Here is a 27,588-nt window from a genome sequence, read left to right as displayed (position 1 = left end):
CTTTTAAATTTGAAGTACTTCATTTGATGCAACTTTATACCTCTACTCCACTACATCTTAGTTAGAGGCAAAAGTACTTTTTACTCCACTAAATGTGTCTGACAGCTTTATTACTATGTACTTTGCATTGCTGTAGATTAAAGGTGCTGTAGGTAGGATTGCGAAGATCCAGTGCTTAACCAAAACATTTGAACATCGACAACTTCTCTGTCCCTCCCCCCTTTCCGTTAAAGCCCAAAACGGTCTCCTAAGCCCCTCCCCCCACAAGGGAGAATTAATGCGTGTGCATGAGTCAGTGCCAGAGGAGTCAGATTTTTTTTTTTATTACCTGCTTCATGTAGTTCTACTGGAACATAGGGTCAGTTTTAGCAAATATGACAGAAAGTTAATTTTATAAGTCTTACCTACTGCACCTTTAAACTATCCAATATAAAGTTGTTATAAATAATAATATAATCAGTGCAACCTTAAATATAATGCAGTAAAATACAGCATACACAATAATGCAGCAGTATTATATAGCTAATAATAATCCAAAACCATCATATATAATAGTTAAACACATTCAGGGACAATTTGTTTGTGAAGAATGAGTGCTTTTAAAACATTATGTAGCCTAAATTTTTCTTATGATACTTACCTACTTTTATTTAAGTAAGATTTGAATGCAGGACTTTTACCTGGAGTATTTTTACTGTGTGGCATTGCTACTTTTACTTAAGTAAAGGATTTGAACACTTCTTTCCAACCCTGCTTGTGAGAGATGCTGGTGCTAAGAAAAAGCACAATGGGAGGGGGGGAAATAAATATTGCACAGATATGAATATGCAGATGCCTATTCATATTCATTAGTAACATACATTGGAAAACACGTGGCAATATTAGTGCACATGATTTTATTTTTATGTTGTTACTTTTCAACAACATGCGCAATATTGCTTTTCTATTTTAGTTTACTTATTATACTACATTTGTACTTATTTTGTAGTTATTCTATCAGGCACTAGTGTTAGTTTTATTCATTAAACACTTTACATGTATGACTCTATTGTTTTTATTCTTGTAATTTTAGCAGCAATCTCAATCCTAAGCATAGCCTACATTTCCCACACAGAAGATCAAATGTGCCATGGTTAAATGTAGTTTAGTTAAACAGCGCCTAAAACTGAATCTAGAAATGTATGTCGTGTCATTATAAATACATCTTTGATTTTCTTGCAATGTGTACAAAGGGCTACATTACTCTAAAATAAGACCTGAAACAGTTGCTAGCCGAAAAAATAGCTTTATTAGAGTGCAAAATGAATTTAATCACACAAGTTCCAGTTCTTTCTCAACACATTCATCAAGTCACATCCACAAATATCTGCTGCCCAGCAGCCAGACATTACTGTACCCTGCAGTTTTCAGTGTATCTCATTTTTTCCAGTCAACGGGGGCAAATTGCATATTCAAATCTGACATAAAAGAACGGGTACAAAGTGACCCGTTCAATGTGGTGATTTAATTTACCACCATTAGCATTAACATTGCAAGTGTTGTGTCCATTTACACCAGGAGGGGAGGGTTTCTTTAAGAAGCATGTAAGCGGATGGAGTTTCTCCGCCGAGCAGTCACCAGATGTTTGGCCTTGGTCTCTACCATCTCCAGCATGTCCACACCTTCAGGGTGAACCAAGGTAGTGTGCTTCTCCTTCTTCGTCATCATCTCCCCAATCTGCTCTGCTGACATGTCCTCATCAGTCTCCTCCTCCTGCACAAATGGCAGCAAAACAGTCTCCACCAGGCCACCAACGACTCCGAGCATGGCCAGAGTGGAGCCAAGCATGTAGATCTTGAGCATGCCCCGGCCTGGCCTCTGGTTTAGCATCTCCTTAGCGAAAGGGATGATCTCGCCAATGGTTTCCATAGTGTGTGATTAGTCTGTTGAAAAAAAAACAAAGAAGTTTGGTTACAGAAAATTGTCCGAAAAACTCTCAATTCAATTCAATTCAATTCTAATTACATGACTTATCCCCTGGGGGCAATTTAAAAGCATGAGGACAAGTAGAAAATATAATAAATACACACAATGCCATATACCATAATAAATATACTAAAAGTGTGAAGTGCAATAGAGAAAAAGCAGCAACACATACTACACATGCAACAACTCTTTTGATATAGTGTTATAAACAAAGTAGTTTACTTTGGAAATCCCTTTAAAAAAATGCCGATATCGAGGGGCAGATACTCACTTTTGCAGCAGACCCCAAGCTCCGACTTTTTCCTCAGTGTTCCCCCAGTCAGGCGTTTGCAGGCAGAAAGACAAGGGCACATCCTGCAATTTAAACACTAATGGAGCCAGGTTAACTCCCACAGTGATGACAGAATGCATATTCATGAGGCTACTGAAATCGCTTTTTTTGGAGATTAGGGCTTGTTTGGGTAAAAGGGCAAGGGTTTCTAGGGCAAGCAGTGAAGCAAATATTCCCTGTAGGGGAAACTGTGCTTGTGACATCACATGAGGTCTGCATGTGTTGCCACAGATACAGATCTAACCATCTATCTATCTACCAACTGTCTCAAAAAGACCTCCAACCATGCTAATTCCTGATACAGAATGAAGATAAATCTGTTTAACATTCAAATATATCCCATGTGACTGACCATTGAACAAGAAGAGTGGCTTGTTACAATAAATATTAAACGCATTATGTGTTGGCTGGAAGGCATTGTTACAGCAGCACGGCTACACATAGAATTCCCCTTATTGAACACTGGGAGATAAGGTTTACTAGAAGAAACGATTCAATAGAATCCCCCTCCAATCATGTTCGCCCCCTACAATGGAACTGACCATGAAGCAGTGAGAGGTTGCAGGGGTTAACATGTGTGTGTGTGTGTGTGTGTGTGTGTGTGTGTGTATTTGTCTGAAACCCTCTGCCCTTTGACCTCGTCCCTTCACTGCCAAAGAGGAGGGAGTGAGGTCAGACGTGCGAGTTGTGAAATGTGTCTGACCTTCGTCACGGAGAGACATGTGTCATCTGCACTCAGTGAAAATGACAACAGGCCAACGTCACGAGAAGTCTGCATGTCTGTTCAACATCTGCACGCCAGATGTTAGAGGCACTTCGCACCATAACATATAATCTAGTTTTATTTTTATGATAAAACCTGTTCCCGCCGCTGCCATCAGGATGAAGCCACTCCGTACCATTTGTTTTGGAGTTGCCCTAGTCTTTTGACATTCTAGTTGGAGTTTTTCGAGAAAAAAAATAATCTCTAAAATTTGTAGCAAGGAGATACAACTGGACCCAGGAATCGCACTTTTTGGAGTGGCACCTGGAATGCTGGCTCTACCAGGTGCGTGACACAATGGCTTTCTGTCATTATTGGCACGGCGCTCAGTGTTGACCCACTGGAAATCTCTGGGATTGGTAGTGTCGGTTTGTTTGTCAGTTTACCACTGTGGGCCAGACTGAAACGCCTCAACAACTATCGGATGGATTGCCATTTGGTTACAGACATTCATGGTCCCCAGACGATGTATCCCGATGACTTTGGTGATCGCCTGACTTTTCCTCAGCACCACCATGTCATTGACATTTAGTTTCTTATTGAAATATCTTAATAACCACTGAATGTATTGCTGTGGAATTTGGTGCACACATTCATGGTCCCTTCAGGATGAATTGCAGTAACTCTGGTAATCTTCTGGTCAATCCTCCAGCGCCACCATGAGGTTGACGTTTGTGGTTCTGAGTTAGTGCATTTACATGCAGCAGTAACCAGGGTATGGTCTTACCCCGGTTAAGTGAATAACCGGGTTATGCTAGTTCTCCCCGTATACATGAGATGGGAAGAAAGGGAAGAATGACGGAGTAACTCTACCTCCGGTACAGTAGGTGGGGCTCTGCCAACGTACAACTGGTTGAAATAAGGTTTTTTCTTTCAGTTGACCTTTGTCATAATTACAACAACTTGGAGAGTGGGGAGAACATGGACAACTTTTGTGTGTCCTCATCGGTCCAGAAATGGGTCTTCTTGGGTGAAGTTCTCCGTGGGTTTAAAGGTTTAAAGCTTGTGTTGTTGTTGTTGTTTTTGCTGCTGTTGCTTTCAATGGCTCTCTTCTATTTCCGCGTCAAAAACCACTACGGAGCATGCGCAGACGTGTAACCTGAGCTTACCCTGGTCGTGATATTACGAATCCCACTATGACCACGCCAAGACCCGCGCTTCAATAGCATTTATTGGCCAGGCGTCCATGCTTACGCAAGGTAACGTAACCCCATTTGTTGAGGTCCTATGCCCTGACCAGTCGGCTATCCTAACCTTAACTACTCGAGGTCAAATGCCTGACCCCAACCAATCGAGCTGCTTCGTAGGGCGGTTCTTGGCATGCCATAGTGGGATTTGTAATTTTGCACCCCGGTTAAGGTGTATAGTTACTAAGGAAGTTAGCCGGGAAATGAAAACTCCCATTTTACCCGGGGAAAGGTGTTTCATGGCATTTGAATAAACCGGGGTATTGCCTGAACCCTAATATAATCATTTTGTTAAACTGCAAACGCACCGAGTGAAATGTCTGCATAACTATTGGTTGGATTGCCATGAAACATCATGTTCCCTTGCTACGGCATGAATTGTATACATTTTGTGATTTCCTAACTTTGTTTCCAGTACCATCATCAATAAAATTTTTGATTCCTCCAATATTTGCTATACAAATGACATTCCCATCCGCCTCAGCCTTACTTTGTGGGCCTAAATGTTAGCTTGCTAACATGCTAGACCAGGGGTCAACAACCTTAGCTCAACCAAAGGCACTGCCTCAGGGGGCTGGGTAGATGATGTCAGGCTTAAAGCTGATATGGCACACTAATTTTAAAATGGCACTTCATAATAAAAAGGTTGCTGACCCCACTAGACTAACAAAGTGAACATGGTAAGCATTATATCCATAGATTGAATATAAAGATATATTATACCTGCTAACATCAACATCTTAGCATTATCATTGTCAACATGTTAGCATACTGATGTGAGCATGTAGCGCAACGTCCTCCTCACAGAGCTGCTATAGCATGGCTGTAGACTCTTAGTGTCGACCATCTGTGAGCCGTGCTGTTGTACCAACTGAAAGACAATGCCTTGGAAGGGAGGAGAGGGCCACAAAGGTTACAAAAGAATACTAAAAGAAACAATGGAGAACATGATCATCATGTCATCATTTTCAAACTTTAAAATTAACAATTTATGGCGAAACTACTCTTTGATGGTTTAGTGATCAACATTTGAACTCTTGCTCAGCAGCGATGAAACTCCAGAACAACCTTTCCCCCGTTAGTCAGTTTTGGAGCGCAGCCTTTCCACAAGCGCTGCTGGTAATATCACATCAATAATGAACTCTTTACATATGAGTTTGGATTCTGGCCAATAATGTTTGCCCCTGCTGGGAAAAGGTGGAGACTGTTTGGAGACCTTTGCCCCATATTTCTGGCTTCTTTTGCCTGAATAGACAGTCTGTCTCTTGGATTTCTCCAAGTCAACAATGTCTTGGTTTGTGCGTGTGTGTGTGTGTGTGTGTGTGTGTGTGTGTGTGTGTGTGTGTGTGTTTTAATGTTAAAGCTTAAAGAAAAAGAAGTGTACAAATCTAAAGGAATTCCACACGATAAATTCTGGGTATTGCTGTCATTTAAAAGCTGAATCTTAGAGTGATATAATCTGTATCCCCACCCCCACACACACATACACTTTTTAATTAGGTTTTGCAGGGACATACAATTGGCATTGAAAGTGATATATGATCAGTTTTTTTTTTATTTAATTTTATATTATTAAAATTTAGGCTCTGCCTGTTGTTTCCATGTTAGCAAATGCTGGTGACCCAAGGCCAGGGCTTACAGTAAACTGCAAGACAGGGAAAACTGAATATGACCTAATATGGCTATAAGGCAACCACATTTCAAAACATTGGTGAGGATTTCAGCTTCTGATCCAGATTCATATGTTGTGATTAAAGCTGAAACTTTCAGTTTGAACTGGGTTACATGACATGTTATGTATGTGCTGGCTGACTGTAATTTACATGAACTGGTAATCCTGGCTGAGCCATAAGGGTCGATATGCCATCTAATCTACTGAAGAAGTACAGCCTGGTAATTGGTTTGGAGGTCAGTTCAAAAAGGGACACAATGTTCACAAGGTCACAGAATCAGGAAAAGGTATTATTTTTTTAGCAAAAAGTTGTTGCAATAGCTGCAGGATAAAATAGATATATTAAAGATAATAAATAAAACAAATAAAATGATAACGAGCAGATGGATTAGTAATAATAATTGAATTGCTTCATGACTCAACATGAACATTAAACACATTACAGTTTTACTTTCTTTCTTAGAGGACATTTGTTTTTGTCTGTGCTTTCAGTATGTGCTGTTATTTCTTTCTACTTCACTCGCTTCTTTTAATTCAGAGCCAATGTGCAGCTACTATACTGTACATTTTCTTGCCGTAAGCAAAAGAATATTCAACAAATATGAAAATGTACAATATTCAATATACTTCCAACTCTGCAGTCTTGGGGATTCCTTTGCATGGCAAATCTCCAAAAATAGAGCTTACAAAAAGAAAAACCTCAGTCCAAAGGTTCATCAGCCAGGGACATGACCACGTTTTAGTGGGGATAAAAAAAAAAAAATTTTGATGATTTTTTCATTTATCTTTCAAAGTATTTGCATGCGTAATGATACATGTAAGTCCATGCACATTTGCAACTTTTTATAATTATTCCATTTTATGTATTAATTATATATTATTCAATGGTTTGTGTGGAGTCACAGGAAAGAGAGAATCAGGACAAATAAAATGGTGGAAAAATGCTTTATTAATGAGCATACAAGGATCCTATCATAACACATGGACTGGATCAACATCTGTTGAATGTATCAACTTTCTGCAACATACAGCTGGAGAGAAACAAACAGACTGCAGCATGAACCACTTACAGTAAGATCAGAAACATCGATTACAGTGAATATAAATGACAGTTTATATTCTAGCAACTTGATGGCATCTGAGAGCTAGGAGTTGGCAAGTTATGAATATACTTGTGACATTTACACTGGTAATGACTTATCAGTTTAAACATATACTATGTTGTTTTTTTTACTTATAGCTTTTTTTTATCATTATCATTTAATAAAAAAGAAGAAGAAAATACTTTAGAAAAAAATCCGAGCAACAAACAAACATATCAGAATAGATTATACCAGTATGGCTTATTTGAACCAGTAAGCATGCAGGTTTTCCATACATTTCATTGTGTTTATGGAGGTTTGCTAAAGAATAATATTATAATATAAATTATAAAGAATAACACATGAAGTACAATAATTTGCCTTATTGCATTGTGTGTATTTTCTTAAACATGTAACCACAGTCCTAATAAACCTGGACACTAAGTGTGCGCTGATGAATCAAACTCTCCCTGATAAAAAAAAAAAATTAAAAAAACTGGAAGCGTGATAATTATAAAAGCCTTGATGACATCAGAGGGCCGGGGGGGCTGCTTCTCACTGAACTAGCTGGACATTCAGCAGCAGCAATACTGGCTCATGTAGCCTGTTTCACTCAAGTCTACCCTGTGCATCTGAGTTAAAGTGAGTCTTGCATCTGAAAGTTGTGCATGCGTGTGTACGTGTGCGCTCGCGCTTCTGTGTGTGTGTGCTTCTGTGTGGTGGTCGGGAAGCTTTATAGGCACTCTTTCCAAAAAAAATAAAAATTAAAGTCCCACTGACTGTATGGACCTCGCAGACCATCTGGGCCCGTCAGAGGATCAACCACTTGTCATTCCCAGTACCGGGGGGGGAGGAGGTGGGAGTGTGGGGGAGGGCCTGCCGACACAAAACAGCTCCACGCTGAGTCAGCACAGCAACACTGACCTGCAGAGGGCAGAAATACACTCAGGGTGAGACACGAGCTGAAACTACACAGAACATGCACAGCACCTTTCCAGTCAAACATATACAGCATATGGACACCGTCAAACAGCATGTCATTAAATGGCCCTGCGCACGCACACACAAACTTATTTGGGACATATTTGACATCACCAAACGTGTCAGAGTACAAACAAGCAGAGGTGTAAATAATACAATTACGACTTAGAGCCCCTGGTGATACTTCGAGCAAAACTTCATGTAGTGTCGAGCCTTCTTAGTGTTTTAAAAATCGCTATTTTGAGGCTAGCATAAAAGCGCCCCTGGCACTCCCATTCAAAAGGCCATTTGACCGAAAAACGAGAATACGGTAAATCTTAAAAGTGACGCTTCCGTCCTAAATATGCTTTTAAACGAAAGTTTGACTCGGGTACATTCACAAAAACACCCTAGGTTGCATTTTGGCGAGAGTTACGCTTTAATTAATGTCTGTTTAGTAATTCATATTTTATCCTTTATTTTCTTTCCAGAAGCCATATTTGAGCACACATCTACATACATGTAGATTCCTCTAAATGTTAAGGGGAAGATTCAAAAAGAGAAAGTGGATCTGTGAAATTCTCACAGAAACACAATTAAATTCATATATTGCTACTCAGTCAGAATCTTATTAACCTGGAGTCCCAGTCTCTGTCACAATAATCATATATGTGATGTTTTAGGCCTATTGGCAGACACCCATTTAAAATAGGCAATGGCATAAAAAGAGCCTTTTTTCCATGCCCACTGAAGTTTCTCAGCTTGGACTCTAACATTTGTGTGGTCCAGGTAGCTTTGCATTAAAAAAATTGTCATTCGCAAGGCTACTTTTACTTTTATACTTAAAGTAAATTTCCAAGCCTGTACTTTGTTACTTTTACTTGAGTAAAGAAGTTAAATCAGTACTATAGAGTATTTTTTGACACAAGTCAGATATTTCTACTTGAGTACGAGAAGTGAGTACTTTTGCCATCTCTGGACTTATTTTCACAAAGACGAGTTCCAAGAAGCTCTCCAGTTCTTTGTTTGATTTAAAAAATTTATGTGGAGACACTTAAAATCCCCCATATTAGCATTTATTTAATAAATGGGTTATAACACACTGTAATGTAGTTGTGCACAGCTATAAGAGCTTATTCTAAGTGTTTATTAACATACAGTATTTATCAACAATTAAAGCTTCTCTATGAAGACGTATTTTATATTTTTACAACTGTAATTTTACTAGATTGTCCTTTGTTATCTGCTTATACAGCAGCCTCCATGTATGGGTGCCCACAGGAGGAGTTATAGTTGTTGATTATTACATTCATAAACACATATATCTGCTTAAAGATTCATTATAGTGTGTTATAAACCAATTATTAACTGTTTAAATAGTGCTTATACATGCTTCTAAACAGCTATAATGTAAACATTTGTCTCTGTATTTATTGTTTATTTCATATTAATGTTTAATAAATTTCTTGTTAGTGTTACTTCATTGGCAATAAATCATTTTTCTGATTCTACTAACTAGAGCTGGGTGATATGGAGAAAATCAAATATCACGCTATTTTTAAGCAAATACATTGATGCTGATATTGCGGCGATATTGTAGGGTTGACTATTGGTGCTTTCACAAAATATTAACACAAAGAGATTTGTTTTTATAAATAATCAACAATAATGTGACAAAAAACAGCTGGTAAGTCTGGTGAGTTCAGAACATTACATCACTTTACTGTAACGCAGCCTTTAAAACCAGGAAAAGACAACACATGTCATATCACGATATTACGATATCCATATCCAGCCCTACTAGCCTGATGTGGTCATACTCATATTCTAGTCAGAATCTGAGTCTGATGCTGCTCCATTGGGCAGTGATTATGGGGCGTGTTTCAACCGAACCAGGAAAGAAAATGCCTCTGCGCTCAATTGGATAGACCTACGACCAATCAGAGCGCCCCATCTTCTTAGCAACCATGGGGGCCAGCTGATAAATTAACCTTTTGCCAATTCCCATAGGAAGGACGGCAAAAACATCTTTCCGATCAACAAATGCCTCGATCGCGGTTCTCTGTTCGTCTTTTAGAATGAATGCACCGTCGATAGCTTCTATAACAGATGCAAAGGCGGAATCTACACATCTCAATTCTCCAGTGGCAGCCATCTTTGTTGTAAACAAATTCAACCCAAGCGCTCTTTGGTGACGTGGTTGATTACGTTATGGTTGATCATCTGTCCATCATCGTATAAAGCCCGCCCTGACAATTTGATTGGTCCGAACAGCTCTGGTTCGAGCATAGCTGCTCCACAACGGATCAAGTCCAGACCGAACTTCCCGACCTCAAAATGTTGTGGGGGCGGGGCTAAGTTCGGTTGGCATCCAGCCCTACTACTAACTAGGGGAACTTAAGGTGCTGTCATATCAAATTTCAAATGTGGATTATATTTTGGCAAAATTAAACTTTAATAGTGATGTCATTCAAATACAATTATAACATGTACTACAAGGTATTTGTATGACATGCTAATGTGTTACTTGAACCTACCAAGTAAAACGCTTCCACGTAAACTTCCTGAAGCCTTCACATGACTGAGCACACTCTGGTCTGTACAGCCTTGCTGTTACAGGTTTTACCAAACCTGAAAGAATAAGAGAAAAGGGTCAGCATGCCTCAGTCCTGCTGTGATATCCCAAAGTGAACATTCACACCATCACATGAAAGTGTTACCAACCCGTTGAGGTTGGCGGGCTCTGAGTGGTAGATGTTCTTGCCCTGCTCAGCCATAGAGGGGGCGTGATGCGGGACGGCCTGACTCTGAGTGGTCTTCAGTGTGTGATAATGGCTCTTTGCGTCCACGGGACTCGCGGGCAGGGACATGTGATGCGTCCCGTTTACTGTGCCGTTGATCCCCGGCAGCTTGGGGTCCAGTTTGTCGGGATCGAGACGTGTGTGGCTTTTCTTCGGGGAGGACAAGTCGACCACCTTGATGTCTGGGATACTGGGCTGCCTCGCGGCCAGCTGCAGCTTCTTCATGTGGCTGATGGCTACTGCAGCGTTATAGGCCTGCTGTGAAGAGAACAGAGAACCCAGACCAGAGGTTTTAAAAAGAGATCTGAGAGCCACACAGACTACACAAAGCTTCGCTTTACAGGGACTGCATGATGATGTGTGGAGGATGGAGACTGACGCTCTGCAATCCCAAATCCAGAGGTGGAATGTCATTAAGTACATTTACTCAAGTACTTTACTCAAGTACAAATTTAAGGTACTTGAGTCTTTTCTTTTGATGCCACTTTCTACTTCTAGTCTGCTAGATTTCAGAGAGAAATATTGTACTTTTTACTCCACTACATTCACCTGACAGCTTTAGTTACTAGTTGCTTAACAAATTGAAGTGCTCATATTATGCTTTTTGCCTTTTTCCCTTTCCTTTATTGTGTTATTTATCTTTTTTGTGCACGTTATAGGTTTACAAAGTGAAAAAGCCCAAAGTCCCCCCCAAAGGGACTTACCATCTCCAACAGAAAACACTGTTCCCACACTGCTCCAAACAGCTCTATTGTAGTCCAGCCTTTACTTCAGAGACAAACGAGGTCACTTTGTAACACACGTTATAATGCTCGCCTAGCTGCTAGCATGGCACGCCCTCATACTCTGCTTCTGACTGGCTAGTAGTCCTTACCTAGCTACTGTGCATGTGCGACTCCCAACAAAGATGGAACAGATGCCTCAATCTGTAGCTAAAACAGAGAGCTCAACACACAGGGTGAAAAGAAGAGCTGCAGCAATGTGCAGCACAACAAATATATGGTGTTGTCTGAAAATTAAACCATGTAAAGCTATTCTGATATAACCTCTAAATACAATTATGAATCTGAAAATGAGCATAATATGGGCACTTTAAGATTTTTGCATACAAAACACAGTTGATCAAATCTGATGTTTTATCATAAATTAAACTACCCAACAATATAACGGCCTAGAAGTGCAGCTGAAATGGTTAAACCATTAAACACATAACTGTTTGGATCCTTTACACTTTCTAAAATGTGAGGATTTTTCTGCATTGAGTACTTTTAAAACTTTAAGTACATTTTCCTGATGATACTGACATACTTTTACTTAAGTAAAGCAACCTGAGCATACACTAGATTTTCCGGACGTTAGACTCATATTTTAGAGCCTTTTTGGTCTGCTAAATAATCAAGTGCACTTTGGTTCCCCTGACAGTAAAAGCCCAACATCAGCCATCAGTGATTACAGAATAATATTTAATTAAACTGTCCTTAATCAGGAAGGATTTAGGTAGGCTCCTGCAGGTCCTCAATGAGCTTACCACATCAGAGCCAAGAAATCAGGACTGACCTTCCACTTGGACTTGGCAAAGTTCTTTTGGATCTGAACGCTGACGGAATAGTAGATGTCCTGACTCCGGGCCGTCTCTCCGATAATCCTGGAAAACAGATGATGTAACAGGACATTTAAATATATTTTGAGGTAGGCGTTAGTCCTGAAGCCCCCTGTGTGGCCTGACACACTCCTGCACATCGTACCTATTTCTTTAGTGTGTAGTGCCACTAAAATGTTCACACATTTTCTTTAACTGTTCCTTGTAGGAAAGATATAACTGCTGTCTGGGATTAGAGCTGCACAATAAAATACAATACGAACTCACTATGAAATATTTTAGGTTTCTATAACTTTCAAGAAATAAAAAGTATTGTTAAAAAATAAGTGTTACATGTTGTTTTAACTATGGTACAGTAGCCTACAGACACTTACTGTGAAAAGAACAGCCTGCCTTACTTTCCACCTCTGATCATAACCAATATTTATTCATATTTGTATCAGAACCCTCCCAGGCTGATGACTGACACTCACCAGGGATGTCTGAGCGCCAGGTCAGTGGAGTAGCGCATGCTGGGATTCTTCTGCATCATGTTACGGATGAAATCTTTAGCTGCAGATCAAAAGGATGGAAACACACACACAGAAATAATTTCCATCAACAATATTATTGTCTCTTTCAGTCAAATTTAAAAGAATGTATTTATTTATTACTTTTCCAAACAAATTTAAGTTTTGAATGAAGTCCAGGATACATCTTTTGGTTACATCACGTCATATATGTGACCCAGATATTGTAATACCAAAGGAAGTAAACCACGCCTCTTTATTATCATAAAACATTGTATTTTTTTTCTAAAATTAAAGATATGAAATTGACAATATTATAGTATTATATAGTTTTCCAGACCTTAGCTAATGTCAGCAATTAATTCCAGTTAAATAAACCAATTATGTAAAAAAATAAAATTGCAATAAGACAATTATGTTATACTGTAATTGTTACAGGCCTAGCTGAGGCTGTATGGAGGAATAAAGCAGCTGCAGCAGCAGGCTACACACGATGTCTGTGCTAAATGCTCAGTGTAATTACCAGATTCAGAAATGTCATCCCAGAAGGGCGAGTCAAACTCGTACTGCGCCTTCATGATCTTCGAGAACAGTCTTGTTTCACTTTCTTCGTAAAAAGGGGGATATCCACAGAGTCTGAAACACGAACATTAATTATTGTAGGAGAAAGAAATGTTCCACGCATGTTTATGTACAGAACTAATGTGTGCAGGCAAAAAAGCATGTATAGCAGATGCTCACTAGGTGGTGCTATGGCTCGATCACTGCAGCGTTATTCTGCATTTAGGTATCTGTGTCATGCTTAACATGCATGACCAGCAGTGGCTTTTAATCTGAAAATCTTGCCACTTAAGAAAAAAGCCTTGGGCCGATTTACAATCTTAGTTGTCTAATTTTTGCTTTCCTCAGTAACTCAGTCTACTAATGTGTGCATGGCTTTATTCTTACAAGATGTAGGTGATAACTCCAATAGACCAACAGTCCACTGCCTTGCTGTAGGGCTTCTGTGCCAAAACCTCAGGGGCTGAAAGTGAGAAGACAAAAAAAGGTCAAAGCTATGGCAATGATTTCTCTAATCAAGCCTGTATGTGGCTATACATATTGCATATTGTCTGTGCTGTGTGTCTTATATTTCTCATAAGCGTCCATACATCATTTTATTACAGAGACACAGATGGTCCCCTTACCTACGTATCCCGGGGTGCCACAGGCGGTCGACATGATGTCGCTCTCCACTATCTTGGAGAGCCCAAAATCACTGATCATGATCTTGGAGTTCTCATCCTGGCTGAAGTACAGGATGTTCTCTGGCTGCACAGACAGACAGGAGAGCTGTACACACACTGATGTTCCCCATGAGCAACTTCTCAAAGTGTAGTATTTCACTTTCTGTAAAAATAGCACTGCTATAAATGAAGCTTTACCACTAAAAGTCTTGCAGTCTTATGTTTTTTTGGGAAATACGCGCATTCATATTTAATAACCCCTGCGCCACTGGAAAGGACAATCGGGTATAGATGATTGATGGATGGATTTGGTGCTTTGTAGTCTGGATTAACGCAAGTACATTTCCAGGATAATTGCCTGACATCAGATGTCCCTCACCTCGTCAACTACACGCTGAAAACGGCAAGTTTTGAAGAAAATGTGGACGGTGCAACAGGGCAGGCCTGCTTGGTTCTTTCGGTGAATGATTGTAAAGATTTACAAAGAATATGTTTACGGCATTTCCTCTCTAACTGAGAGGTTTTTGGACCGATTGGTGGGATTGCTGTGGACGAAGTACATACGACAATACAATGTATGAACAAATGAGGTTTAACCACATATCCAGCTAATTTAAATAACTAATGTTACTGTGTTGTGTGAACAGTTAACTTCATTTAACATTGTATGTGGCATTTTCTTTTGCGGGGTGCAAATGTTCCACCGAAACAAGTTCCTTCCCGAGGCTATTTAGCAGAGCCAAGATAATTGTGATTGGTTTAAAGAAATGCACACAACCCACAGCGTTTTTTTACTCCGATCCCAGAATGAATCTTTGGTGTAGCCAGACCTTACTCCATAGCGCAGTGGAGATAGGTCTGGCAATGCGGGACTAGGTGGTTTGTAGGTGGTAAAGCTATGAAGTAGCTTATTAGAAGGTTATTAAAACCTTGCATAAGAATGCATAAACCCTTTCTATATTTAGTACAATATTCTTACAAAGCAGCAACGTAAGCATACTATTTCAGATAGATACAAAGTAATAAAATGACATGTAATAGAGATAATAAATACATGGTCCTAATGTGTTTTTGTCCCAAAAGTGTACAAGGAGTAAAAACACTTTCAATCTTCTTACTATGATTCATACCTTGAGGTCACGGTGCACTATGCCGTTTTCATGCAGATAGCTAACGGCCTGAAGCACCTGCTGGATCACGCTGCTGGCATCCTTCTCCGAGTACACCCCCCGGTCCAATATACGGTCAAAGAGCTCACCGCCGGCAACTCTGGGAAGAAGACACCACCACCATCACAATGTGATCTTACATCCCAGTTCAATTAGCTCATCTGCTCATTTAAAGCTATAGGGCCTTATTTTAACGATCTGAAACGCAAGTATGAAACGCAAAACGCAAGTGGCTTTGTGGGCGGATCTCGGGCGCTGTTGCTATTATACCGGCGGGATAAATGAGTCTTGCGCCCGACGCAAATCTAAAATGGGTTGGTCTCAAGTAGCTAGGTGTGGTTTGGGCGTAACGTGCAATAAACCAATCAGAGCGTCAGCTCACATTCCCTTCAAGAGCAGGCGCAAAGTAATAAATGCCCGTCTTGGCCGGGTGCCGATGTTGCTGCGGCCTCTCGGGCACATCTCCTCAAATCAGGAGAGGATTACTGCAGCCATGGAGGCTCCAAACGCACCACCTGCTCCTGTTGTGCCCCTTCCTCTTCCCCCCACACCATCTCCGTCCACCCGCTCAGCAGCACATCGCGCATTACATCGCGCATTAATCCCGGACCAGATCCCGCCGTAGTTCAACATCACGTCTCCTTAAATCCTCTAAAATTGTACTCATTTATGTCATCAACACATCCATGATTCATGGAAATGTTGTGTAAATCACAACAAGCCACAAAGAATGCTGCGACTTTTTGAGGACTGTACTGTAAAGTGCCTCCTGACCTGATCTAAACACCTGAAGAATTTTCAGTAATATTTTTCCTTGTAATTATGTATGGTTTGCAAAAATGGGAATTGCTGCGTCCGTTTAGATGAGAGAAGTGTATGCGCATTGTGCACACGCTACATTATGGCCAAGCATGCGCCCCTAAAATAGCATCTGAATAATGCCTACGGACTTTAGACTAGCGCCACTGACTTTAGACTAGCGCCACTGACTTTAGACCAGGTTTTTCTTGGTCAGTGGCGGAATTGTTTTCTGAAACTGCAAAATAGCACCAATAACGTTTGCGCCAGAACACACCTCCTGTTTTCGCTGAACCGCCCCCGGGAGCGCAAATACATTCCCTAATTTACCGACGTGCGTCCGCTGTGCGTCTGGTGCAAAATAGGAATGATACATGCGTCGGTGTACAAAGGCAATTGCGCTGGGTGCAAGATAGGGCCCATAGTGTGCAGTTTCCCCATGATGAGGAATCAAGGACAAAAACACTGTCCGTGCATCCACACGACTCAAGCCTTCCGTCATCGCACATGGCAATGGCTTGAATGTAACGGACGTTCATTCATATTAAATAGTTGCACACTATAGCTTTAAATTCTAATGTAAAAATGTAAAAGAAAACTCACAGCTCCATGAGGAGATAGTAATGGGTCGAACTTTCATATAAATCCTCCAGCCCCACCACATTGTCGTGTTTGATTCTGTTCAGAAAAACAAGGTGCTTTCATTATGACATGTCATAATCCCACAGCAGAGTTCACACATTTGCAACATAAACAACAGTGAAAAGAGAAAGCTGATCAACGTGGTCCCTTCCCGCACTTGACTATTGAGAGAATATGAAATGAAAGCTGAAGGCTCAGAATGCTAATTACCGTCTCAACACGGCGATCTCATTCTCCAGATTGAGGTCTCGTTTCTGTTTCTTCTTCACGCACTTCATGGCAAACATCTTTCCCGTCTTCTTCTCCTTCACCATGTACACCTCGGAGAACGCCCCCCTGTTCATTAACACAGCAACACAGTGAGCACGAGTTATTGACGATGCAGTCACTGATTGTATTCCAACATCACAGAAAGAGTCTTCCCTTTTATTAGAATCAAGGAATTGTTAATAAAATATGGGGACCTGAACCGCACAGAGTATTGGTGCCAGGGTGGTGCACATTTGGACCCAAAGTGCAGAGAGGAAACGAGGAGGCGGCAGAGAGTGGGAATGATTTTAATTAACAAAACTAACTTACAATCCAAGTTGCATGCCAGGCCAAAAAAATCTGAGGAAACCAGAAAACACTAAGAAAGCAGAGCACAAGGCACCGGCAGAACGACATAAAATGAAACGATGGCAGACTAAGTGAGCACACAGACTGCATACGCAAGGCAACAAGGGTGTAACGAGACAGGAGACATGAGGGCAGAGGAACAGGCGAAACACATCAGGGATCTGATCTGACTCACCAGGCAACAAAGCTAGACAGGAGCTGTGTTCGAAACCGTTCCCTATCACAGAAATAGTGTACTATATAGTGTGTTCGCCATTTTGAAGTGGCGTTCGAATTCCATTCACTGTATAGTTCACTATTAAATAGACACAATGCGCAGCTAATTTGAGTGTGCATATGATGTACCCTACATTTTACCCCCGTATACAACAATGCAGCGCGGTTGTATTTTCCCAGAGGAGAAAAAGGAGCGGAAAGCCTGAAATGGAAAAATGGAGCGGGCTTTCGTTTCTAAACAGTTAAATGTAACATGCAACATATACTGTATAACCTCCTTTGTTTCAGGAACGTATTAGAAGTATTTTTTAATTCGGTTTGTTTACATGATACTGGGCGCGCCCTCCTTCGTCCCACCGCCGGGCTTTAAATACACAGTTTTTTTGATTTATAATGTGGTAGTGTCAGTCCCATTTGTCTGTACATGGGTAATAGTTAAACTAATAATTTGACATCTTAGGAAATACACTTGTTGCTGACAGGTAGATGAAAATGTCGAGACATTAGCTTAGCTTAGCATAAAGACTGGAAAAAGCTAGCCTAGATCTGTACAAAAACCAAAAGTGTCATCCGAGAATTAATGCGAGACTTGTCATCTTCAGACAGAACCAAGCTAGCAACATTTAATCCACTCTTAAAAAGTGTGAACAAAATGCCACCTGTTTTGTTTTTATGCATTTTATAGTTGCATCATGTTATTTTTCTTTGCCTACTTAGAAACAACCTCAATTTCTGACACACGTCAGAAATAGCGATATCAAGGGGTTCAATTGAGAATATCTCCGTGGCTTAACTATTCACATGTCAGCAGCTTATTTTTGTGCTCTGTGTCCATGCTATCTTCAGCGTTGTCTGGGACTAGGTGTTCTACCCAGTGGATTAGACGCTTTATCCCTGACGTAATAGAACCACAGGCTGAGAGCTCTAGGTGCTAAGGTCAGAAACTGAGCATGTCTTGCAGGGATCCTTGGGAACAACAAGCTCCTACTGTTCTGCCTAGAAGGTGATGGCACTGACCCTGAAGGATTGCACTAACGAGGATTGGAGCTGCACAATGTATCGTTTTTTTTTTTTTTTATCATCATCATTATATAAACTGGCACAATAAACACATTGCGAAAGCCTGCGACATATAAAGATACTTTGAGTTTTTTTTTGTGTTAGTTGAACGCCTTTTACTGGATCTGAGTATTCATTCAACAGCACAGTGTGAGTCATAACTGTTGTCAGTTTCATTTCCCATTTTGGGTGTTTTCTAATAAGTGTATTGCATCAAATGTTACCACACACACACACACATTCATACATGCTGCCCTACGGTGGCTCAGGAAGGCAGACCGGAACAAGCTGCCCCCACAGCATCATCACAGCACTTCACATCCCATCGCCCAACTGATTTCTCCTTGGTTACCACAGCTCATTTACATCCTCGGATCTCCTCGACACTCATTGGGACTCTCAAGAGAAATCATCAATCAAGCCCTGAACACGAACGCCAGATAGCATCTTTATTTTTTTAACAAAAAGACAAAAGGGCAATCAGAAATCTCTGGCGTGCTAACTCGAGTTTGTACATTTGGGAGCGACAACTTCAAAAAATGTTGAAGAGAATGAAATTGCTCTGTGCCTTTTGAGAGTTGCAATTTAGCCGTGGAGAGACTGCGTCCTGATTGCCAGGAAACAACGAGGATGTTGTTTACACTACTAGTGTGATGAGGCCCAATGGGAAAGGCTGTATTTAGTGTTGGATGCAATCTCCTGTCTCTTCTGGATTCTCTTCCTTTTATTGTGACGGGGGGACAGGAAGACGAATAACCGTATAACTGAGAACGGGCTAAAACAGCAAGGAGAGTTCACTCTGTCACACCTCCAACAGAGACGAAAACAGTCCGGCCAAATCCTCCGGCAGCTCAGACAGTAACAGTAATCTGCTTCTAGTTGTAGTGCACCTGACTCGTGGAAAAATATACACTTTCTTAAAATCAACTCACTTGTTCCTTTTGGACATTACATTGTTGTATCTTCCTTATCTGTTTATCAAATAATTTTTCCAATTGGGGAAAACTAGTGGCTTTTTACATTCTTATGATGGCGTTGCTTTCTCTCCTGTGTTGTTTTTCCTTTCGGTGTCTTTGTAACTGTCTCGATGCAATGCCATTGTAAACGAGGGCCGCCCCCGTAATGATCTCTCGAGTATATAAATAAAGGTTGAATGAATGAATGAAAAATAAAGCATCATTCTCTCTTGAAATTGATTGTATTTTTTGATTATCACAAGTAAGAACTGTTTACACATCTTTGCCCACCTTTTCCATAAAACCCTTGCAGTTGTTTAACAAAGTGTTTGGTGAACTACAAGTAATTATATATTATTATATCCTGTAATGCACTCAAGAGGCCCCCAGTACAGATCCCCTCTGTTTTCCAGAAACACGCAGACGTCACACAGGCAGCCTTTATTTACTGTTGGCCTGTGATCTGCTTTTCAGCCAGATTGCCAGAAGACCAGCTGCTGATTATCAGTCTTGATACTATTAAAAATGTCTTTGTCGGGGTCTGCTTTTAAAAAGAGACTAAGGCCACACGTACCAAAACAATCTCCTCCCCCGTCTTCCCTGGCATCGTTTCAAGAATATTTGCGTCCAAACAGATCCATTTGTTAATGACTCAACACGCTACTTCATATTCCAAGCCTATAGGTGGCGCTGTTTCTGCTACAGAAATTCACCAAAAACGTAGAGAAGAAGGGGTGGAGCATGCGCATAAAGCTTGCGCTGTATACAATGTATACCAAAGGAGATGCTATCAAATATCTTTGTTTTTGGCGACCAGCTGTCAAAAAAAACAACCAAAGATTGTTTAGTTCATCATCACATTGGGATCGCAATGAAAGGGGGAGAGAGAGGGAGAAGACACGCAGGAGATCGTCCCAGGTCGGACTCGAACCCTGGACCTTCTGCATCGAGGAATGAACCTCTGTATATGTGCACCTGCGCTACCGATTGAGCTATCCTGGCCACGATGTTTGGCATTTTGACCTAAATGATTATTAGGTTACCAAAATAGGTGTTGATTATTTTTCTGTCAATCAACTATTTGATTAAATAATCTGTTCACAGCTCTTTTTTTATTTTTTACATTTTCTTCCCTTTTTTGTGAGCAGAGTATCACAATTCAACGTGAACATAACTGAAAGTGGACCAAATACTTGTTAGTTATGTGTTTTTGTGTGAAGGAACTGCTTATGCTGAGTAACAGCCAGGCACCATCAGGCTGACTAACCCGCGCTGAGCGTCTTGTTGTCTAAGACCTCAGTTAAAGTAAGCCTCCTCATGTCCAATCCAATCAAACCAGGGATCCCACTCAAACAGCACATGGAGGGTCAAAAACCAGTTTACTGTAGTGTCCCTTAATATCACTCAAATAAAACCTCCAGCAACGCTTCATATTCCCAGAGGTACCAAGAACTACAGGAAGAAATTCTACAGTATGAAACTGAACAAGAACTCTTAAATGAATAGGACTGCTCCAATATGTCAAAAAATGATTTGGGTCAATATTGAAACCGCGATTATTTGATTACTCATTGACTTTTGGAAAGATGTTGCATTTATTGAACCAAAAAAACAAAACAAATCAACAGCAAAACACCTTGAACGGTGAAATTTCCCTTTACACTTTTCCCGTTGAAGAGATCACTTGCAAAACATAATGTGCAAAATAATCGTTTTTCTCGATTACATTGTCATTGTTAGGAGCCAAAATGGAAATCGCCCACTTTTCGCCCAAATTGCCCAGCGCTACTTTGGGTTACACTTTACTTGAAGGTAGCTACAGAAGAGTGACATGACACTGTCATGAACGTGTCATAAACATTATAAACAAGTCATAAACGTTTAGGACTTAACGCTTCTTTTAGTAAGTGTCATTTGGTTTTTGTCATGACAAGTTATGGTTAGAGTTAGGGTTCATGTGTCATGACTGTTTCATGACTATGTCATGTGTTCATGACAGTGTCACGTCACTCTTATGTAGATACCTTCAAGTAAAGTGTTACCCTACTTTGTATGTAAATAAATGAAGCTGATTTACATTGAATAGAATGTACTTACGATCCCAACTCCTCCATGAAGTCGAAAACCTCGTGGATGTTTTCAGTGACCTTCTTCCACACGTGGTCGCCCTCTTGACGACCCATGTCTGCAGGCGCTTCCACAGGGATGTCTTTCACAATTAGGGAGAAAGAAAAGAATCGACGTCAACACTGAGGTCTTATTACATTCTTATAAGGCTCATTGTCAGTGTTGGAAGAAGTTTTCAGATCCTTTACTTAAGTAAAAGTACTAATACCACTCTGGAAAAATACTCTTCTTCCAAGATAAAGTCCTGCATTGAAAATGTAACTTAAGTAAAAGTATGTATGCATTGTCAGTAAAATGTACTTAAAGTATTAAAAGTATTCAATGCAGAAAAATCCTCGCATTTTAGAAAGTGTAAAGGATCCAAACAGTTGTGTGTTTAATGGTCTAATCATTTCAGCTGCACTTGTAGGCCCTTATATTGTTGGCTAGTTTATTTATAATAAAACATCAGATATCATAATCTACATGTGTTTTATATGCAAAAATCTTAATGTGTAAAGTAACTAAAAGCTGTCAGATGAATGTAGTGGAGTAAAAAGTACAATATTTATTTCTGAAATGTAGCGGAGTAGAAGTACAAAGTGGCATGAAAAGAAAAGACTAAAGAAAAGTACCCCAACATGTGTACTTAAGTACAGTACTTGAGTAAATGTACTTAGTTAGTGCAGGCTCCTTCTAATCATAATCATAAGAAGAGGTCCTTTGGAGACATCCGGCCCACCAAAAGGTCCAATCTGGCCCACTGGATGACTTTGCAAAGTGTGAAAATTGCAGAGAAGTAATGAATTCCAAATCCAAATTGACCACTTTAATCTCAGCGAATATCCGAGTTCTTTTTCTGTAAATTTACTTTAATCTTAGAAATTCCGATTTCTTTTTCTCTAAATATTACCCAGCTCTCCCGGGTCTGTAACATTATTATTTATTTTTTTCTATAATGGCCTTAGAACCCTGTTGTGGAAGAAGCAACTTGAGTTTGCCAACATCAAGCTGACAAGACACTGTGGCAGATCAAGTTTCGGATCTTTCTGGAGAGGTTATGACTAAGTGGGTAAAGGCAAATAATAGAGCAGCTAGTTAAGTCTGGTAAGTTTAAAACATTACATCACTTCACTGTAATGCAGCCTTTAAAACCAGAAAAATCACGATATTACGAAATACAAAATTGAAGACGATATCTAGCCTCATAATATTTCGATGTCAATATAATATCGATATGGTGCTGCCCAGCCCTAACCAGGGCCAAATGATGCTGTACTGCAGTGTGTGGATAAATAATCTGTCAGAGATGTCAAACAAGGAGAAAAGTAAGAGACATCTGTTGCCTCGATTCTTTTTCTGCAGGTGAAAAATGTGTATTTGAGAATAAAATAATGCTCAAAAGCTGTTGCCAAATGATGACACAACTCTGATGAACATTTTCAGCTTTTATGTTGAGCAAAAATATTTGTCTTGGCTCAAATAATGAACTTTTTCTCAGGATTAAGAGGAATGACTTATCCAATCAAACTGTATGTACTGAGAAGGATTAGCAGCAGTTTAAATGAGCAGGTTACCCAGTTTGCTTTCCTGTCCTACTTTCTCTTATATAAGGGATTAGTACCTCTTGATCTGAAGAAGGGACATTGTCACAGGTATAGGCTATAAATACCGGATAGCCTTGAACAAATAACTTCAAATGCAGAATAAATGTCTCGACAACCACAGGAAATATGCACGTTGAACATAAACTATGGCCATATGTGAAAAAATGTATTTGAGTTCTGAGTTTTAAGTCAGAATTTGGAATTTATAGTCAGAATTCTGAGTTTAAAGCATAGGATTAAAGTCAGATTTTGAGGGGAAAACAACAACTCAGAACTCAAATACATTTTTCACATGTGGCCCTAATCCTGTTGTCCAGTCCATACACATCTACATTAACCGAAATGTTTTAATATGTTGCAGCCTAATGCATTTAAGACGTGACATTTGCACTCTAATGTAACTCTGAAAGTGTCCCCCCACATTGATTCAAACAATACACACACACACACACACACACACACACACACACACACACACACACACACACACACACACACACACACACACACACACACACACACACACACAGTTAGCTCTGGGGGTCTGGGCTCTTGCACTTCTCCTCCCCCTGTTGTTTAGTGTGGCTTCCTCCGAAGGAAGGGTTCCTTTCACCGCGGCGTTGGGTTGTTATTTAGCAAAGAGAGCCGAACACTCAGCTGTATCTGACAAAACACACACACACACACACACACACACACACACACACTGTAACGCAGAGAAACACGCACTGCATGCTGGAGAATTTGCTCAAAACCAGAAGCAGCGATGCAAAACTCATTTGCAGTCAAACCCTGCAGCATGTGATCCACATCACATGCGGTTACTGTGTTGTTGTTGTTGGTGGTGGTGGTGGTTTTTAAATTGTGCAAAAATATTTCCACATTATCTTTATTCTGCAGATGAGTTTTTTTTTTACCCTGACGCGTCAATGCCAGCAGGATAATAATAACGCACAAAGCAAAGAGACTGTCTTTCTGATGTAGCAGCGGGCAGTGGATGGTGTTCTGCAGCCCCCTCGTCTCTACTCTACCGACAACAACCAAGTTGGCTGCGGTATCCGCGGAAAGATCACTCTGCGGCAAAAAATAAAAAAATAAAAAAAAGGCGACTGATCAGATATTCACATCAGGCTTGAACCAAACAGCTCTCACGTCTGAGCGATAGTGAAACATAGGCAAGTTTGGACTCATCCAAATGACACATGATGTTCAATGTTAACGCAGAAGACTCCAAATTACGCACGGAATACAAATGACTATAACCCTAAACCCTTAACACCAGCTGGCCCTCTACCTGATTCTGGGCTGAAAAACTGCAGCTGTCTACATGAAACAACAGATGCGAGAGATGGACTGATAAAAGTAGAGAAGGGGTTGAGACTTACCCAGAGACTCTGCGCTGTGGGAGCTCCGCTCTGACTCTCCTGCCAAAGGCTCACCCAGGTCTGGAGAGATTACTTTGTCTGAGATCTCACAAGTACCTGTTGGCAAATCAGAGATTACATCCATGGGGAGAGGCGAGGGGAGGGCCTGTTGCCAGTGTCACAGGCGCTCATTGAGACAGGAGTTCAGGCTGCTGCTGCTGCAGTACTCATTGCTGCACGCAGCTACAGGTTCACATAGAAAACGACGCGTCTTTTGCGCAGCTTTTCCCAAAAAACCGCACGATTCATTCAAAACATGTGCACGCGCGTGCGCACGTACGCACAGTTACGGTCAGTTTGGAAGGCTTGACAGAAGTGACTGCCATTTTGAAATGCATGGTGATCAGTAGTATTGATTATTATTTGACAGCAGGATGCCGCTTTGTAATAAGGCCCCCCCTTTATAAAGGCTTTGGAGATCACTAATGGCTTATTAGTCTCGCATCGCCAGACCTCTCTCCGCAGCGTTGTGAAGTAAGGTCTGGCTACAACTCACATGCATTCTGGGATAGGAGAAAAAAAACGCTCTGGGTTGTTTGCATTTCTTTAAACCAATCACAATCGTCTTGGGCGGAGCTAAGCTCCAGACACAGCAACGGTGCCTCTGCAAAATAGACTCGGGAAGGAACTTGTTTTGGTGGAACGTGTGCGTTCAAAAGTTGTTTTAGTCGTGCAACAGAAAACTCAGATTGGACAGATAGTCTAGCTAGCTGTCTGGATTTACCCTGCAGAGATCTGAGGGGCAGTTAACCATAGTCCTCAGAAATCCACCGGGGCGCCAACACAAAGGAAGAGGAAGGTGCCGGACATCCGGCCGAAATGAGGGACAGTCACCTGAACAATCCCGGAAGTGGAACGTCGTCGATATAGACTAGCACACAAGTGACACCACACAAGCCTGTTCGTGCCATGCAGAATCAGTGTTTCCCACACATAGACTAATGTGTGGCGGTGCGCCGCACTATCTACACCGGCCGCCGCACGTTGCATTTCTTTATTATTTATTTTTTTAAACGCTATTTAAAACCCGTTCATTCAGCAGCATTTCCTTTCTCTACTCTCTGTCACTTGTGTCTCGCTCACGCTCACACACACACACACACACACACACACACACACACACACACACACACACACACACACACAATTTATTGTTAATGGTAATGTTACAGTTAATAGCTAACGAGTCAGGAGCCGACATTTGAATTTACAGTGAGTGCAGTGATGATAACGTTACGTTCGTACGAGGCAAAACTCCGCAACATCTCAAACATGTCACTGACGTTACCACTTAACGTTACTTACTTACTCCTCTTCATCCTCCTGTGGGACATAAGGCTGCAAAGAGATGTCTCCATCACATTTATTCCTTATGCTGTGCATCTATCTGTGACAGGTGCATCTTGTCTAGCAGCTCCTCCAACTTTTAGAAACACCAGCTAGCAGGGCCGTTTGTAGCCCAAAAACTTCTTTTTAGGAAGGACAACACTGTTGTTGCCAATTTGGCCTTTGTTTGTGGTGTGACTGATTCACCTCTTTTCAGATGAATTTAAATAAAAAGTTAGATGATTGATCATATAATCATTTTCAAAACACTTAAAACTGTTACTGTTAATTCAGTTTTAAAAGGCAGCAATACATAACACATACAAATCTAGTGTTCATGTGATTTCATACAGTAGTAAAATTAATTAATACATTATAATCCTGATAATCGTGAAACTGTGATTATCTTTCAGACTACTTTGCATCCCTACTAACAAGTTGAAGCCTATTTTAATGAAAACTTTCACATTGCTTTCCAGTTTTTGGACATTGCATAAATGAAATAGTCAAAATGTGCTTATTAGTACTTTGTCTGGCTTTCAAAAAAAATACAAAACTACGATTTAAAATTATTTATTACTGAACCTTTTTTAAACATTCCAGCAAACATACAAAAAAGCACTATATAACTTAAAGTGCTCATATTATATTTGGCTTTTTCCCCTTTCCTTTATCATGTCATATATCTTTTATGTGCATGTTATAGGTTGACAAAGTGAAATAGTCCAAAGTCCACCCCAAAGGGACTTACCGTCTCCAACAGAAAATACTGTTCACAAACTGCTCCAAACAGCGCTTGGCACGCCCTCATACTGTGCTTCTGCCTGGGTTGTTTTCCTTACCTACAGTGCCTCGCAAAAGTATTCACCCCCCTTGGCTTTTTACCTATTTTGTTACATTACAGCCTTTAGTTCAATGTTTTTTTTTTAAAAGATTATTTTTTGGGGGCTTTTCCCTTTATTTGATAGTGACAGTAGATAGACAGGAAAGGGGGGAGAGAAAGAGAGAGGATGACACGCAGCAAAGGGCCGCAGGTCAGATTCGAACCCGGGCTGCCTCAAAACAACTCTCAATTTACCGGAAAACAATGATTTTTCAGCTTTTCAAGAAAACTATGACACATCAAGAGCTGTGGTTCATCTTAACTTCCTTTATTTGGAAGACTTAGCATATAGTTATCACATCATGAAACCTAGATCACAGCACAGATATACAGCAAAACTATTAGGCAAAGAAAGCAACTCATAAGAAAATGACTGATTACATTGTAATCAATGAGAGGTGTGAATCTTCACTGATCTCCTGATTCGATTATGATTATCATATCAGCGATTTGATTCCTCGATGCATCACGATGTGTCAAATACATTTTTACTATTAAAGCCATATAAGATATTTAATTCATAGATTTTCAAGCTTCAAAAACAAAACATTCTGCAGTAAATAAATTGGATACATAAAACTACAGCACTGAGAACATGGCACTTCCTGAATGTGCAAAACATAATATGTAAACAGAAATGTTATTATTATTAAATTGTAAACAGAAATTATTGATTATGGCCCGGCCG

The 27,588-nt window shown here is 40.4% G+C and overlaps 2 protein-coding genes across 2 annotated transcripts; both read right to left on the bottom strand.

The window, feature by feature from the left end:
• Positions 1-1,269: 1,269 nt before the first annotated feature.
• On the bottom strand, positions 1,270-2,291 carry g0s2 (G0/G1 switch 2). Its single transcript, XM_028583941.1, has 2 exons — positions 2,237-2,291; positions 1,270-1,922 (listed from the first exon to the last, which is right to left on the bottom strand). Exon 2 carries the CDS (start codon positions 1,906-1,908, stop codon positions 1,573-1,575), a length of 336 nt encoding a protein of 111 aa, XP_028439742.1. The 5' UTR covers positions 1,909-1,922; positions 2,237-2,291; the 3' UTR covers positions 1,270-1,572.
• Positions 2,292-6,849: 4,558 nt separating this feature from the next.
• On the bottom strand, positions 6,850-24,895 carry camk1gb (calcium/calmodulin-dependent protein kinase IGb). The gene is made up of 13 exons (XM_028583455.1): positions 24,653-24,895; positions 21,652-21,763; positions 16,916-17,041; positions 16,667-16,741; positions 15,227-15,365; positions 14,058-14,181; positions 13,819-13,894; positions 13,394-13,506; positions 12,835-12,913; positions 12,319-12,406; positions 10,685-11,019; positions 10,498-10,591; positions 6,850-7,924 (listed from the first exon to the last, which is right to left on the bottom strand). The coding sequence occupies exons 1-12, from the start codon at positions 24,774-24,776 to the stop codon at positions 10,534-10,536; spliced, it is 1,449 nt and encodes a 482-aa protein (XP_028439256.1). The 5' UTR covers positions 24,777-24,895; the 3' UTR covers positions 6,850-7,924; positions 10,498-10,533.
• Between the last annotated feature and the right edge of the window lie 2,693 nt (positions 24,896-27,588).

The sequence above is a fragment of the Perca flavescens genome, chromosome 7, assembly GCF_004354835.1.
Source record: "Perca flavescens isolate YP-PL-M2 chromosome 7, PFLA_1.0, whole genome shotgun sequence".
In the NCBI taxonomy this organism is placed as follows: Eukaryota; Metazoa; Chordata; class Actinopteri; order Perciformes; family Percidae; genus Perca; species Perca flavescens.
The sequence above is the reverse complement of the archived record's forward strand: the minus strand, read 5'-3'. Positions and strand labels throughout refer to the sequence as shown.